Source organism: Diabrotica virgifera, chromosome 5 (assembly GCF_917563875.1).
Source record: "Diabrotica virgifera virgifera chromosome 5, PGI_DIABVI_V3a".
In the NCBI taxonomy this organism is placed as follows: domain Eukaryota; kingdom Metazoa; phylum Arthropoda; class Insecta; order Coleoptera; family Chrysomelidae; genus Diabrotica; species Diabrotica virgifera.
The window spans coordinates 233,876,286-233,894,528 of NC_065447.1; the positions used below are offsets into that span (position 1 = coordinate 233,876,286).

An 18,243-nucleotide genomic window follows, 5' to 3' on the forward strand; every position below is an offset into this window, starting at 1 on the left:
CCTATAAAATTGTCCCAGTGCTTCGGATATAATATTATTGTATTCTGTATATGGAGACCCGATAAGTTATATTAGTTTTTTTAATATCTCTTAATTACAATGCTTGTAAAAATAAAGAATACGAACTCCCAAGCTTATATACTTTTTATAGTTATCTAAAAATATACCAAATCAAACATTCAGTAACAAGTAACTAGAAACAACCAAAATATGACGCAAACTCTAAAGCAAACATTTCTCCCTTGAACTGTCTAAAGCGACTCTCCTTTTGATTTTATCAGATCCAAGCCCGAAGGTTTCTATGCCGCCATTATTACCCCGAGGGCGGCTGGGGATGGGTGGTGACCATTTGCGCTATCCTCGTCCACGTCATCAATCACGGAGTTCAGCTTTCCTGCTCTCAACTAGTGGCTCCTGCTGCCTTTAAGTTCCACGTGCATCCAGTATATCCCGCAGGTAAGTGATTTATTCCTTGTACTAAGGAAAATTGTTGTATACATACTAATAAAGTTTTTCTGGAGGTGAATTTGTGCTTTTATATTATTGAATGAAAGGAAAAATATAGATATTATAATATTAATAATATATTGCACTAAAAAATATACCTTCTATTTTACGTTTGAAAAATAATAGCATAAAAAAATAAACATAGTATGATGTTTTTTTAATAAGATGTATTTGCGCACGATTGTATGCAGCCAGTGGGTAATTTTGCGCACATATACAGAACTTTAAGCAGGGTGTTTCACGACGAGCTTACACTATCCATATATCGCCTAAACACGTAAGTATTCAAACAAAATTATTTCTGTCGGCATAGGAGCTGAGGATGGAAATATTAAAGCGGGGCTGAAAGGGTTAAAAGTGTTTTGTGTAATTTCCATATATGCTTGGCTAAAAATTAGATATAGGATTTAACTTTTCAATTGGATTCAATTCTATACTGAGAAAAAGAAAACGTTACACAGCCCCCCACACGATTCAAACTTTCTTGAAAGGTTTACCATCAAGCAGTGGCCTCGCATAGTTGATAATCGTCTGGTTTCAGTACAAATGAATTGGTTCTTAGAATATCTAAAACCAAAAAAGTTGTCTCTAATATAGTATAAATGCACATCAAACAAAAAAATTAAGAACTGTATGTTCAAGAACTAGTCTATTTCTTAAAAACTATGGCAGAAAGCACCTAAAATTTGCACTAATCCTTACCAGAAATACGAGGAATAAAAGTAAATTGATTTTTAATTAACAATGTTACATAAATATGCTGATGATACCGTCATAATAGCTGATAATTTAGAAAATCGATGAGATTGTAATGAAAGGAGCCAAATTAGCACATAAATTAGGTAAATGTATATTAAATATTCTTATCTATACCATTACAGTTTAAGTATATAAATATGTACATCTTATAATAATAGTATTATTTGTTTGCAGTAAAACATAAAACTTCTAAATTTTAAAGAAACGCTTGGATTGACATGAAATTTGGCATACACATACCTAACATGTCAAAGAAAAAAAGTGATATTGTGCCGATGTTTTGCACTGGGGGCGAGTATCACCCCTTCTCGGGGGTGAAAAATATACGTTCAAAATAAGTCCGGAAATGGATAAACCTACTAGTTCTAAACAACTTTTGTTCTATAGCGGTTTTTCACCAAGTTTATATTGAAAAAAATAAACTTAGCAAAAATATAGATTACATAAAGATTTAAAAGATGGTGTATGTAGTATGTATGAATTTTATGAGGTTTCTAGACCTAGTAGAAGCAGAGTTCTAGCTAATGAAAAATAGGTTCATATTCGTCAAATTCCAAATCGAATATTTCAAAGTGAAATAATAAAAAAATAAAGCACTTTCTAGGAAAAACTCATTAAAACTTAAAAAAAAAGCTTTATTTCTGTTTTTTTTGTTTCTAGCATCAAAAGTAAGCAATTTATGCTCAAAATAAAGTTGGTCCCTTTTTTGGTAAAAAAAACCTTGAGAATCACCCCAAATTAGCACCTCATATGAAATTAATCGTTACCGCTCCACAAGTTGCTTTGCTCGTATATGTATTGTTTATATCTGTAAGTTTCATCGGTTCAAAGTGTTTATTTTTGAAAGGGCTGTAGTTCAAAGGGCCTGAATGAGTCACTAATCACAAGTGTATGCAAATTTTGAACAGCCATATCTTACCTAATTTTTGTTTTAAAAAATTCAAAATATTTAGAAAAGTAAAACCTACATTTTTTTACTCTTTGGGATTTTTGTTAACACCATAATTTTTAAATAATTTTGAATAAAAAGGATTCTTTTCAAAATTAAAAAAAATTATTTTAAACCCAAATTTTAACCCAATTTAAACTTACAGGCCATATAAATAAAACATAAGTAAAGCAACTTGTGTGAAGCGATAACGGTTAATTTTATTTGAGATGCTAATTAGGGGGTGATTTTCCAATTTTTTATCAAAAAATGGACCAAGTTTATTTTGAACTTAACTTGTTTACTTTTGATGCTAGAAACTCTTTTAAAGGATGAAAATAAGACTTCTTTTAAAAATAAAAATAAAACTTTAAATGAGTTTTCACCAAAAAGTGCTTCATGTTTTGGTTACTTTACATTGAAATATTCGATTCGGAAATTGACGAATATGAATCTATTTTTCATCAGCTACAACTCTGCCTCTACTGCATTTAGGGACCTCATACATATTTACACCATTTTTTTCACTTTTTTAGATGCTATATTTTTGATAAGAAGTTTTTTTTTGATAAAATACCGCATTAGCGAAACGCCGTTTAAAAACGTGTTTTTTTGTTGTTGAAAAATGAACACATTCACTCGCAAATAACTCGAAAAGTATTGACTTAGTGAAAAACCTCTATAGAAAAAAAGTTGCCTAGAATAATTCAGTTTATCCGTTTCAAGACTTACTTTGAACGTAATTTTTTCACCGCCGAGAAGGGGTGGAACACCTCCTGGGCAAAAGCACACATCGTCACAAGATCACTTTTTTTTTCCTTAGCATGTCAGCCATGCGTGTGGCAAATTTCATGTCAATCCAAGCGGTTCTATAAACTTTTGAGCAAAAATCATGATTCAATGGAAAAATATGTGTATGTATTCTATCAAAATAGATGTATCAATCGGATCGACTTTTTTTACTCTCTTAACAACAAGCTGGGCATATTCCATCATGTCGATTTCTTCTGTCAAATTCGCAGTATTTTTATCTAGTTCGTTTATAAGAACAGTTCTTAAATTAGGAAAACCAATAGCCAATTCGGGTAACTTTAAAGTTAACCAACACGAACTAGGGAGACCTAAAGTATTCATATGTCTTAGAGGGTAAAAGAAAGGAATATTGAAATTCGTTATATTTGTGTTTATGAGATACAATTTTTCCAGCCTAGTCAATCCAGAAACATTAATTTTAAAATATTCAATAGGATTGTTTTCCAGATTTAATTCTCTCAACATTTCTAAATTTAGAAAGGAATTTTTATGGATATGCCGCAAACCGTTAGCATTGAGTACCAAAGTTTGTAGCTCCTTAAGATGCTTAAAAGTGTTTGGTGTAATTTTCGTAAAAGTTTGGTTAAAAATAGTAAGATTTTTTAGAAACACAAGATCATGAAAACAATTTTCTTCGAAAGTTACACCTAGATTTGAATGAAATGCTAACGAAAACAAAAAGTACATGCTGCTAAAGTTTTCTCTGGTTACATTTGGAAAAATACTTTCCATTACTAATAAGGATTGGAGAAAATGCATTGTTAATGAAAACTCACTAATATTACTTTTATATATTAATACGTTTGCTACTAGTGAGTATCCTTCTAGTGTCTTGCTTGATAAGGCACCTTTTGTTGAGATCAGCTGAACCGTTCGTATAGACCAACTTTTATATTCAGAAGTAAGAGAGGTGTTGCCTTCTAGTGTAATATTTATGCAAACTACATCTTTCCCAGGAGTAGAAAACTTGGAATAAGCATCCAGACTGTCCTCTTCGCAACCTGGTATGGGTCCTTCATTGGCTGTGATGATTCCAACCATGTGAAGTAACAAAAATAATTTTAACGTCCTAAAATAGAAAATTTATGAATAGTGAACCCGAAACCGCAGTCGCATTATACAGGGTGTTTGGTAGGTCGATTGAAATTTTTTAAGGGATAATAGGGGACGCCATTTGCAAAATTTTTTGCTAATAATGTATCGCTCAAACTGTTAAGGTTTCCGAAATAAAGTTAAATTTGTCAATATTCGAAAATAAGGCTGCTCGTCTATTTTATTTTTAAAAATAATTATTTAAGCGAGATACTTCCCTGACATACAAAATGCCTTACGTATTACTTGCTCAGATTGCAAAAACCCTTCGTTGTTAATGCAACTCCAAACACAATTCGGATGTCAAAACAGTAAAACGCACCTTTCATACGCATACAATAACCATGTTTATAAACCAAAATAAACCACTTCATAGCAGGTAGATTGTTTGTTAGCATAGCAGGTATATTGTTTTTGTTTGTAATGCGTTCGGAGAATGACGATAGCTGATGGAAATTGTATGCGAAGAGTCAGTGTTGTAGGTTTACATTTTTATTCCATTCGTAAAACAGGGAGGTAGTACGCCTAGATAATTTTTAAACGTGAAATAGACGGTTGTCGAATATTGACAAATTTAACTTTATTTCGGAATCCTTAACAGTTTGAGCGATACATTATTAGCAAAAAATTTTGCAAATGGCGTCCCCTATTATCTCTTTAAAAATTTCCATCGACCTGCCAAACACCCTGTATTTCTAGTTCAATCAGAGAGTACAGCAAGAATCTCTACCGATTTCGGGGCTTCTTAGCTCTTCATTAGGAGAAACATAATAATATGCTCTTCTCTCTGAATGAACTAGAATACCACGTCTCGTGCCGTTCCGGATTGCAACGAACGAAATGGCATATATGTCCTAGCGACATCTGCTGGAACAAAGTTTAAGTTTTAAATCTAATGGCACACAAAATAATATTTAAATGATATAAAATTGTATTATAAAAATCATTTAAATTGTTGTTGAATTGTTCATTTAACCTAGTAATTCGTTTAAACAGTTGAAAATAAATATGTATATATTTATTTTGCAAAATTTTACATTTCTCTTATTATTATATAGGGGAGGAAAGTATGCTAAATTTGCAGTTACTAGAGCGATGTGGGGACCTATTGGGTTGTGAAGAGTAGATCCTAAAACCAAAAAAGTTAAGTTAGGATTTTCATAAAGTGGGGGACTTTCCATCTTTTAATTTAATTCTCCATTTCCAACAATGGTTTTTTCCGATTATAGCGCCATCTATCCATAATTCGAAAAAATGTCTCGAATAAAAGTTGCTTATTTTTACGCAAATAATCTAAATCTGTAATAAAAATTGGGGCCTTCTACTTAAGTAACCCCCCACTCCACCTCTGTGGGGAGTCTGTTTGGTGCCGTTCGATAGATTTTTCGAAAATATTGAATACATGTATTCTGCAGTTTTTCTGATTTGATGTTTATTTCGCGAAATATCGCGGGGTTCGTATTTAAAATTTAAAATTTACCCCCCACCCATCTCCGTGAGGGGGGGGCGTGGGGGGTCGTGTTTGGTATCATTCGATAGATTTTTGAAAAATATTGAAAACGTATTTTTTAGTTTTTTGATCTGATGTTCATTTCTCGAAATATTTGCTTTTTTTGTGAAACTTTGTGACTCACCCATTTTCTTACGCCCCACATACGGCAAATTTCACATTTTAGAACGACAAAAGTCAATTTTCAAATAATATAACAACTAAGCCAAAGTAACTTTTATCTATTCTCTGATAATCAGTCTATTCGTAAGAAAGGGTTTCTATTGAAAAGGGCATCAGGGGATCATGCGCATGAACATAGGGTCAGCTACCTGCCAGCACTACCCGTCAGCCTTTAGTTGCGTTTGAATCTTCAACGTAGTTGGTGCTCTCCTGTATTTTTGTCTAGTGACCGTGTCAAACTTTTACCATGGAAGCTGAAGTGTCAGGTATGTACTTGTAAATGATATAATTATTGCACTTAAACATTAAAGGATAGATATGTAAAAATAGTAATTTATAAATGAGAGTTCTGTAGTCGAATTTTACTCAAATTTAAATATTTACTTTAGCTTATACAAAAAGTACCGTTTAGTACCGTTAACTTTTTTTGTTTCTAAGAATCGGCATATATTTGTGATTCCAATGCAGGTAGAAACACTTCCCCTCATGTCCCCCATAAATAATAGTATCTCTTTGTTCGCAGGTAGTTGCATTGCACTTAAACATTAAAGGATAGATATGTAAAAATAATAATTTATAAATGAGAGTTCTGTAGTCGAATTTTACTCAAATTTAAATCTTTACTTTAGCTTATACAAAAAGTACCGTTTAGTACCGTTAACTTTTTTTGTTTCTAAGAATCTGCATATATTTGTGATTCCAATGCAGGTAGAAACACTTCCCCTCATGTCCCCCATAAATAATAGTATCTCTTTGTTCGCAGGTAGTCGTGATTACCCTGGATCTCGTGAAAAGAAAATTCGTAAAAAAGAACTATTTGTTGTGTTAAAAAAAGATAATTTTTTCAATTTATCATCATCGCAGTGCATTAAAAGATTACAAAAGTACATTGTAGAAAAGTTTAGTGTTAGTGAAAGTGTTTCCCTAACAACTGCTATAAAACTATTTGTATCAAAACTTTTATCCAAGTGGCGAACTTGTAAATACATTCTTGACCGCTTTGAAAAGAACAATATTGTATGGCTTAATGGATACTTGACGATACAACGTATGTCACAGCAGACACCTCCAGATAACAGAAGACGCGGAAGACCACGAAAACTCTTCGATTGCAGCTCTGATCGCAGTAAGCAAAGACAAATTGAACCGTTTGTCCCTGAAATGAGTTCAAGCGAGATTTGCTTGGCTGCACAGTCAAGCTTAATAAAATCAGGCAAAAGAACCGCAGCGCAAGTTGTAAAGTTAGTTACAACTTCAACACCAAGAAGTTTGAGAAAAATGAAATATGCGCGTGAGTCAACTTCAACAGTGCAACAATACACTCCCGATGAAGCTCTGGCACTTGTTGTCGATTTAGGCCTTACTAAAGAGGATTACATAACGATGCAAAGGGGAGCAAAGAAAAGAGGAGGAGACATTTATCCCTCATACCCAATACTTACAAAAGCTAAGAAAAGTTGTTACCCATCAAATATTAAAATCACAGAAACAGAAGCTTCAGTACCTTTGCAAGATATTTTAAATCTAACCATTCAAAGGCTAGTACAAGTGCAATCCGAAGTATTGCTGCAAAATATTTCCGAGGAGGTTTGTGAGATTGATGTTTTCTATAAATGGGGCCTAGACGGAAGTGGTGGGCACAGTATTTATAAACAAAATTTTTCTAACAATTCACTACACGCAGATTCAAACATTATTTTAGCAACCATAGTACCTTTGGAAATATCTATGAGGGATGGCGATAACAAAAAAATCTTTTGGAAAAATTCTAATCCATCGTCTACAAGATATTGCCGGCCAGTTAGCTTCAAACTAATGAAAGAAAGCAGTGAAAATACAAAAACAGAATATACCAGTATCCAGGCTCAAATTAATAACTTGCTCCCTACAGAAATAACCTTAAGTAACAAAGAATTGTCATTTAAGCATATAGCGATATGTACGATGCTTGATGGAAAAACGGTAAATATTTTAACAGAAACGTCTTCATCGCAAGCTTGCAATGTTTGTAAAGCCACACCTAAAATTCTTAACGACTTGGAGATCCTGAAAACCAGACCATGTGACGTGGATACTTTTAAATTTGGCATTTCTGTACTTCACGCACACTTGAGATGTTTAGAATATTTGCTAAATATTTCTTATAAATTGGAACTCCAAGAGTGGCAAGCGAGAGGCAATGAAGCCAAAGAAAAGGTGAAGAAAAGACGACAACACATTAGCAATCTTTTTTATAAAGAAATGGGCCTTTTTGTCGACCAACCAAAACAAGGAGGTGGGAACAGCAATGACGGGAACACAGCAAGAAAATTTTTTGACAATCCTTTCTTGGTATCCAAAATAACGGGCTTAGACAAAGATTTGATAGAGCGGTTTTCCAATATCTTAAGCACTCTGTCTAGTGGGCATTACATTAATGAAACAGTTTTTAAGAAATATTGTTATGATACGGCTGAAATGGCTATTAGATTGTATGGTTGGTATAAAATGAGCGCCACTGTCCACAAACTACTTTTACATGGACCTGATATAATAACCTCATTAAGCTTACCAGTGGGCCAACTGACCGAAGACGTTATAGAAGCAGGTCATAAAGATTACAAAAAATTTCGTCAATTTCATTCTAGGAAAACGTCAAGGAAGGAAACCAACGAAGATATTTTTTACTGGATGTTGATATATTCTGACCCCATTATAACTAGTCGCAGAAAAAAACCAAAATCGAATAAAACAAAATTCAACTCAGTTGTCCTTGGTATGTTAAGACTACCAACATTTTTGACTACTGAAGAAGTTTTGTGTTTAGACGAAGAATCCTCAGAGATTTAATATTTTTAATAATTTCATTTTTATAATTCTACACTTAATTGTATTATCTAATAAATGCGTAGTTTAAAACACTTTTTTATTTATTTTTATTTATTTATTTTTTATTTATTTTAATATTTTTATTATTTTATCCAAAACCAGAGTCGAATAATTTATTTTTAATTTATTTTTTATTTATTTTATTATTTTTATAATTCTACACTTAATTGTATTATCTAATAAATGCGTAGTTTAAAACACTTTTTTATTTATTTTTATTTATTTATTTTCTATTTATTTTATTATGTTTATTATTTTATCCAAAACCAAAATCGAATAATTTATTTTTTATTTATTTATTTTATTATTTTTATTATTTTATCCAAAACCAAAATCGAATAATTTATTTTTTATTTATTTTATTATTTTAATTATTTTTATTATTTTATCCAAAACTAAAATCGAATAATTTATTTTTTATTTATTTTATTATTTTTATTATTTTATCGAAAACCAAAATCGTATAAAAAACCAAAATCGAATAAAAAAAATTCAACTCAGTTCTCCTTGGTATGTTAAGACTACCAACATTTTTGACTACTGAAGAAGTTTTGTGTTTAGACGAAGAATCCTCAGAGATTTAATATTTTTAATTATTATTATTATATTTATTTTTAAAAAAATATGCTAGCTGCTGCTATAGGTAGTTTATTGTTACTAATCCATACTAACTACAAAACTTTTCTACTACCAGTAGTAACTTAAACTATCAGAGATACTTTTGTCGTCCTAAAATGTAGAAATTGTCCTCCCTCAAATCGTCAGATTTTTTAAATACATATACACTCTTTTGCATTTACTTAACTTATCTTATCTTAATCTGACGATTTCGAGTTTTTCTGAGGATAGATTTTTTTCGGACCCCCCTTAACGAATTCCCCTGTATTAAGAGCCAAGAGGTACATTTACAGGGTACAAGGTTTCTTCTCATGGGATAATCTGACGCGCTCGAGTAACTGCAAAAATCCCCGCATGGGCTACCCTACCATTAGTAGAACAGGTTATGAAATGCTAACTTCAACATTTATGTACTATAGTTATAAATAATTTCTTTTAACAATAAATTTCATGCACGGCCCCTATTGAATACAGAAGAACTGAACGTATCTTGAAATAATTACACGGAAAACATTTTTAATAACCAACATGTAAATAATAATATGGACAACATTTACGTAAGTGAACTATAAATGATGTTGTACCATAAATCTAATGATTGGTTTCGCCAACAGATCTTAATCTTAAGACGTGCCTTAAGCTCAGCTTACTAAACATAAGCGTTGCACCATTAATAATGCCCGGTTGCACCAACATATCTTAAGCTTAAGTCGAGAATATGATAAGAATTAATATAATATAATTATAATATATTACAATACAAATACCATAATATAATAATAGATATAATTGATAAGGTAAGAATCTAAAATTATGGTTCAACGTAACTGATACTCAAGGAGGCCCTATTTATAAGTAGAGCTTAGCTAATCTGGAACTTAAGATCTGTTGGTGCAACCAGGCATTAGTCTTAGATCAATTTTTAGCTTGTCACAATGGATTGCCACTTAAAAACGCTATAAAACACTTCATACCGATAACGATATTCAATAACACTCGTAAAATACCGGTCCCGTCCGTTACTCGCTGGGATACGATTGGTACGAAGTAATCAAAGTAGATATAATAGTCGTTACTCCCTCTGATACGATTAGTACGAAGTAACGAAGTAATCAGAGTAATCAAAGTAATGATTTGCCTCTCTGTATAGTAATCGTTACTTTCGGTATTCGTAAGTAACGAGTACTTTGTAACGAATACATACTTTTTCTGCGTTTTTCAACATCTCTACCACTTGGATTGCACCTTAAACTTCGTCTGACTTAAGACGTGCTTAGATAAAAATCTAAAAATATGAATCTATAAGCTGAGCTGGACTAAGCTGGATCTTAAGATTTGTTGGTGCAACCAGGCTTTAATATACTAAAATAATTATACGTAGAATCTCTCTATAACGAGGTACACTAGATATCCCATGAAATTCCTATTAAATTATAATGCCTCTATAACGAGCCATATTTGGTTATAACGAGGAAAACTGAAATCGAAGAATATGTTTCTTTACCTGTTTTTAGCGCAGTAATGGCTTTAAATAAATACCCCAACTGCCTGTATACAGAAATCCCCAACATCTGTGTGGTTATCGAGGCCAGTGCTGTAATAAACTTCACCGCCTTTAATAAACTTCTTAATCGACCGATATTGAATATTGTAGGAAATTTACAATTTATGATGGCGAAGTCTTATTGTTGAGGAAACAATATTTAGCATTTTATATTGCTTCAAATGGCTTCACTATAGGAAGTTAATGTTTTAAAAAACTATAATATATTCATATGTATGTATGCACAATATTATTGTTGTATGATATAACCAGATCCGCTTATAACGAGGTATTTAGTCCACCATTTCAGTTCTCGTTATAGAGGGAGTCTACTGTATATACTTCGTAGCACTTACATTTTAATATTTTTGTTCACTTCTCCACCTTCACCTTAACATCAACTTCTTAAAGAAAAATGTAAACATGTAAACCTAAACACTAAAATCTTGTATATGTCATATATTAAGTAGTATATTATAGTAGATTTTGTTCATATTATGTTTTAATTTACGTATCAATTTAATAATAATTATAAAGATCAAAAGGTTATCAAACTGCTAAATTTAGTTGATTTTAATGAATAGGTCTGGATCCTGCATTAGAAAAAAAAGTTGATTAATAGCAAGCTGAAAATTTGTTAATAGCGTAACGGTGTCTAGTCGGACAAACTTTGATATATGGGAATACTGGAACAGGGGAAGTTTTATTTAATGATGGAACAGGTTAAAAATTTGGAACGTCAGACTACGAAAACGTCAGATGTATTTTGTTGGACAGAACTTCCAATTGATTTGTTGCCCTTTCATTAAACTCTCATGCAAAAATCACACTGGTATTTATCACCCACTGGGCATTTTAATGAGTGGAACACGAAGAATATGTCAAATGACAGGGATCATGTTGTTTAGTAATAGCAGTCTGATTTTTGCATGAGAGTTTAATGGAAGGGTAACAAATCAATTGGAAGTTCTGAATTTTCTTCCAAATTTTTAACCTGTTCCAAAATTAAAACTTCCCCTGTTCCAGTGTTCCATTATATTAAAGTTTGTCCGACTAGACACCCTTAAACTATTAATAAATTTTCAGCTTGCTATTAATCAACTTTTTTTTGGTACGGGATCCAGACCTAGAAGTGATGATATTGTTTATTACCTATTTCCCATAATACAATCAAATTCTTCGAAATTCAAAGAATTCCTTACAAGCATTATTCTTCTTCTTGTTTGTGGATCATTACCTTGGATGGTTCTTTGCCTGTCTGGCTATGTCCTTCCATTCAGATCTTTCTTGTGCCGTTCTCCTCCATTGTCTTATGTTCATGGTTTTCAGGTTGTCTTCATCCAACTATCTCGTACCATTATAATATTTTCTTTGTTGTTTTTGCATCTTTTTGTCTCTGTACATGTCCCAGCCATGACAGTCTTTGACTTTTCACAGATCTGACAATATCATACCCTTCAATTCTTCAACCTCGGCGTTTCTCTTGATTCTCCATCTGCCGTCTTCCTCTTACATTGGACCATATACTCTTCTTAGCATATTTCCCTCGAATGTCTCGAATGCCCTGAGTTGTGCTTCATCTTTTTTCGTCATTACCCAGGTTTCACAACCATAGGTTCTTCTTCTTCTTTACGTACCTCCCGCGATAGAGGTTGGCAATCATCATGGCTAATCTGATCTTAGATGCTGCTGCTCTGAATAGTTCGATTGATGTGCATCCGTACCATTCCCTCAAGTTACGCAACCATGAGATTCTTCTCCTTTCTACACTTCTCTTGCCCTGGATTTTCCCCTGTATAATTAATTGAGGTATGTTGTATCTCTCATTACGCATATCTTGCCCCAGGTATTGCAGCTTTCGTGTCGTGATGATTTGCAATATTTCCATTCTTTTGTTGACTCTTCTCACGACTTCGTTGTTTGTTACATGCTCGGTTCATGATATCTTCAGGGTTCTTCTATACACTCACAGTTTAATTGCTTCCAACTTTTTAGAAGTCGACGCGTTAAGTGTCCATGCTTCTATTCCGTAAAGCAGAGTCGAGAAAATATAACACCTTGCCAGCCTAACTCTCAAGTCTAATTTCAGTCCTCTTGCACAAAGTACCTTTCTCATTTTATTGAAGTTTGTTCGTGCTTTCTGTATTCGAACTTTGATTTCTTTGGAGTAATCGTTTGTGTGATTAATTATTGTGCCAAGATAGTTGTAGTTTTCGACTTGTTCTAACTTAATTCTAACTTGTTCTAACCATAGGTTACTATGGGTCTAATGAATGTTCTGTATATAGTTATTATGGTCCTTTTGTCCAATATTTTTGATGTCATCGCTCTTTTAGCATAGTATGTACCGGGTGTCCCAATAAGAATGGCTCTCGGCCATATCTCAGGAACGGCTTATAGTAGAGCTTTGAAATAAAAAATTTTATAACAAAAGTTGCCTCAGGAAAAGCCTGGAAATTATTTTCATAATTGTTGGACCACCGCTAGAGGGCGTAATTGAATATCAAAAATTAAAAAATCTAAATTTTACAAAATTTTACTAATGAAGGGGCACTGGAAATTCGATCTTCGTATTCTTCATAAAATTCTACGCATATTTGATTTAACAAGTTTAGGTCTACCTTTGGAAATAAGAGGTGGGGGTGAGTGGGAACCTTGTTATAAAAAACTGGCTGTGAGTCCGGTTCTGCTTAATCAAATTTTGCAAACTTGGTCTTGTTGAAGACAGATCTTTTTCGCCAATGTAAAAGTTATGATTTCGAACCAACTTACTGAGTAATATGGCAGCTAGAAGGCGTTATTTAATTTTTTTCAGAAATCTAGTGTTCCTTAGAAAATATTAAATACAAACATGCATTTTTAATACCATATTACAAAATTAGACAAAATTAACAACAGAATAGCGAAAACCGCATGTTAATACCTTTTTTCTATCTCGAGATATCTTACAAAACGTGTAAATTTAAAAACATAACTGTTACTGTCACCGGTAAACGAAATTCATTAAAAGTAGTGTGCTATGGAAACAACAAAGAAACATTTTCCAGCTGTCAACGTATATTAGGTCTTTTCAACGCTTCTCATTTGTTTCGAGCCTCGTTCATATCTCGTATATTAATATTATACACGGATTATACGGCATATGACAGAGGCTCGAAACAAATGAGAAGCGTTGAAAAGCCCTATTACAAAGAAATAAAAACAACTATTTAGGGATGACATAAACGATCAAATTTTTGCCCATCATTTTCGTTGCAAACATTTACTCTTTCAAGAGTAGATTGAACAGCAGTCTCAATTTCTGCTCTCGATATGCTTTGAATGGCGTTTAGTATTCTCTGGATAATGTATTCTAGAGTAGTGTATGATATGCAACAATTTGAATATTTAGGTAGTCACTAAGTAGTTCTTTTTGTTCTGTGTTATATTTAATTTTAATAATATTGTTTCTCTTTATATTGTTGTTTTAATTAATTATATTTTTATACGTTGACATCTGGAAAATGTTATTTTGTTTTTTTCCACAGCACACTACTTTTCATTAACTAAGTTTACCGGTGATAGTAACAGTTATGTATAAAATTTACACCTTTCTCGAGATATCTTGAGATAGAAAAAAGGTATCGACATGCGGTTTTCGCTATTCTCTTGCTAATTTAATCTAATTTTATAAAGTATGATTAAAAATTCATATTTGTATTTAATATTTTCCAAAGAAAACTAGATTTCTGATAAAAATTAAATAACGCCCCCCAGCTGGCTTATTATTTATTAGGATGGTTCAAAATTATCACGCTTACATTGAAGAAAAAGATCTGTCTTCAACAAGGCCCAGTTTTCAAAATTTGATTTAGCAGAACCGGACTTACAGCCATTTTTTCATAACAAGGTTCCCACTCACCTCCACCTCTTATTTGCAAAGGTAGAGTTAAACTTGTTAAATCAAATATGCGCAGAATTTGATGAAGAATACAATAATTGGATTTCCAGTGCCCCTTCATTAGGAAATATTTGTAAAATAAAGATTTTTTTATTTTTAATATTCAATTACGCCCTCTAGCGGTGGACCCACAATTATGAAAATAATTTCCAGGCTTTTCCTGAGGCAACTTTTGTTATAAAATTTTTTATTTCAAAGCTCTACTATAAACGGTTCCTGAGATATGGCCGAGAGCCATCCTTATTGGGACACCCGGTACAATTCCCAGTGGAAATACGTGCATTAATTTTACTATTTACGGAATTATTCTGATTGATTTCTGTGCCCAGAGATGGGGAGAAATCCACACGTTGTGAAGTCTTTTGACGGTCATGTACGTCGATTTTGTTTCGTTTATTTTAAGCCCCCTTTTTCGTGCTTCAGGATAAATTTCCTTGAACGCTTCCATTAGTCGTTGCTTCCTCCTACTGATGATAGCTACATCGTCTGCATATGCAGTCATTTGTAACTTTGGTACATATTTATATGGCCGGTTACATTGGTGTTTCTGATGACTTCTTCTAGAACTAGGTTGAACATGGTTGATGTCACTTCCATGTTGACGTCAAACAGGGGAGTCAGTTCTCCATCTACTCTAACTACGGCTTTTGAAGCCTGCAATGTCAATTTTAAGAGGCTGATATATTTTTTTTCGTACTTCCGGGCCTAAAGTGACAACTTCACTCCCTTGTGACAGGTACTAAAGTGTCACATTTAATCCCTCCGGGATTAAATATTGACGAAACTCCCGGAACGATTAAATCACAAACAAACGAATTTAAGGGATATTTTATTATAAAATTTCTGAATATAAACAAATTTCCAAATTTACCTTAAGCATTAAATATTTATCATCCGGAGCCTCCCGTAAGAACTGATCTACCTGCTCAGACGTGAGAATTCTTGACTTCTTTGGCTTAAATCCCTCATTTCTTCTCTTCAAAAAAGCTAATAATTTTGGAAATTTACTTATATCAATATCTTCTCTAATGTTAATAACCGATTTCAGCATTGAGTAATGTGCCCAGAGAGTTGAGGCACAAACCGCTTTTGATTTATCATCGAAGTAGACTAACAGCGCATTTTCAGTAGGTTGTCTCACATTTTTTAAGCGGCACCACTTTTTAAAAGCATCGTACTGCTGCTCGTATAGTTTTCTAGATTTCGGTGGTAACAATTCTTCACCTACTTCGGCTGCTCTTTTATCAATATCAGATACACCTTCTTCACTCATGATACCAATAATTATCAATAACAATGTTTCTTTACAATGACACTAGTAATGACAATGTTTCTAAATTATAACTGTCACAACGCAATGTTACTATGGTAACTTATTTTAAAGACAGTTTATTAAATGAGTTGAAGAGAGAAAAAACTGATTGAAATTATTGAAATAATTAATAAAATCATACCGGAAGTACGAAAAGTATCGTATATACCTTGCGACTGAAGTACATTTAATCCTTCAGGTAAATTATGGCCCTCCCTGCGGTCGGGCCATAAACTTTACCTTCAGGATTAAATGTACTACTTCAGTCCCGCGGTATATAATGTACTATTATGTATTAACGGTATATAATGTACGTGTATTGAAAATAGTCTAAGGGCTGGGAGCGGATTTTGTGCGTGATAAGTAATGTGACAGGGGTGAGTATAAAAAATATAAGGGGTTTTTTTGCCGTTCGTGATCGAGATAGTGCACCAAAATTTGGGAATAAGTAGATCATTACATTACTAAGTAAAATCTCCAGGGAAGGACCGCTGCGTGGTGGATAAATGTTGTGATGCGTCAAAAAAAATAATACAAACTGCGACTTTGACCCCTTAAAACTACCCTCATCCCAACTCTGGTTTCCACCCCTGCCGATTTTGCTTAGTTACGTCATGATCTACTTACTCCCAAATTTTGGCTCACTATCTCGATTACGAACGTCACAAAAAATCCCTTATAATTTTTATATTTACCCCTGCCCCCACACCTCTGTCGGCCACGCAGTGTTCCGCCCCTGGATGTTGTACTTAGGTACGTCATAACCTACTTATTCCCAAATTTTGGTGCACTATCACGATCATGATCGTCACAAAAAAAAATAATAAAAACCTCGATTTTGACCCCTTATAACTACCCTCGTCCCTCACTCTGGTTTCCGGCTCTGGGGATTTTACTTAGTTATGTCATGGTCTACTTATTCCCAAATTTTGGTGCACTATCTCAATCACGAACGTCGCAAAAAACCCTTTATATTTTTTATATTCACCCCTACCCCACCCCTGTGTCGACCACGCAGCGTTCCGCCCCTAGAGATTTTACTTAGTTACGTCATGACCTACTTACTTCAAAATTTTGGTGCACTATCTCGATCATGAGCGTCACAAAAAAAATAATAAAAACCGCGACTTTGACCCCTTATAACTATCCTCGTCCCCCACTCTGGTTTCCGGCCGTTGGGGAAAGTCATGTACACAACTAATTTAACATACCCCCGTATAGTTTTTCCATATTACTTATCACGCATAAAATCCGCTTCTATCTCTCCGACTAAAAGTCGACCCCGAATATTTAGTTCCGATTTTGATGTCGTTTCCGGTTAAAAAGTTTGTATGACAGGAAGTTTGTCAAAAACGACTCAAAATTAGTGAAATTATATACCAACCGACAAAAAGTTAGACAAAGAGTTCAAATATCGACTTCCGGTCACGTTGGGTGAAAACTCAACTCACGAAGTCAAATTGCTTGCTTGTAAGGATTTATTTAATTGTTCTACGCATCTTTTTATGGCTACTTCGCTCGCTTATACACGAATACACATTTTTAACCTTTAACTACACGCGCTGGCGTATTTTGTACGCCAGATATAAGAATTCTACTGCAAATATATTTAAAAACTTAATTTTTGACCTTGTTTATCTATCTAACCTATCACTGGATTGTGCTTTACAATTGGTGTTAGTTTCGTTATAATCGGCGTTCTGGGAAGATCGTAATTTACAGTTTATTATTTGTTGTTTCGGGTGGTGGACAATATACGCCACGATTATATTAATATAAGTAGTAATATAAGTGCATATTTCAATTGTTTTTTAGTCATTATGGCACAAAATATATTTTTCCGCAAATCGCCAGGAAATTTTGACATTCCTGTCAAAATTTCTTGAAGAAAAAGTCAGGACTTCCTTACTGTAAGGAAATGTCATTTCCTTACTGTAAGGAAATGATATTTCCGTACAGTTGTTAGTGTTCTACATAAATGATAGAAAACACATTGCTTATAAGGAATTAATTTATATTTTGAAAACATCAAGTCATTGCTGAATACATTTTTAAGATCAATTTGTTATATTTACAGTATCATTTTACTTTCGAGAACACCAGCAATTAAATTTATAAGCGTCAAGTTTGACAATTCAACCTCAATACGTTTCCATAGTAACCCAAGTAATTTTATTAGGAATTTCAAAGC

At 33.2% G+C, this 18,243-nt stretch overlaps 2 protein-coding genes across 3 annotated transcripts in view; one reads left to right on the forward strand and one right to left on the reverse strand.

Moving 5' to 3' along the window:
* Positions 1–18,243, forward strand: part of LOC126884733 (monocarboxylate transporter 12-like) — a 645,529-nt gene that overhangs the window by 160,919 nt on the left and 466,367 nt on the right. Inside the window, exon 3 of the mRNA XM_050650866.1 lies at positions 282–456. Within this exon, the coding sequence (XP_050506823.1) occupies positions 282–456 (175 nt within the window). The remainder of the gene's footprint in view (positions 1–281; positions 457–18,243) is intronic.
* LOC126884734 (leucine-rich repeat-containing protein 15-like) lies at positions 563–11,295 on the reverse strand. Of its 2 annotated transcripts, none has more exons than XM_050650868.1 (2): positions 11,157–11,295; positions 563–4,076 (listed from the first exon to the last, which is right to left on the reverse strand). In XM_050650868.1, coding segments are annotated over exons 1-2 (987 nt in total). In that variant the 5' UTR covers positions 11,159–11,295; the 3' UTR covers positions 563–3,091. The 2 variants fall into 2 exon arrangements, with proteins under 2 accessions (XP_050506825.1, XP_050506826.1); XM_050650869.1 differs by having other exon boundaries at positions 10,762–11,263.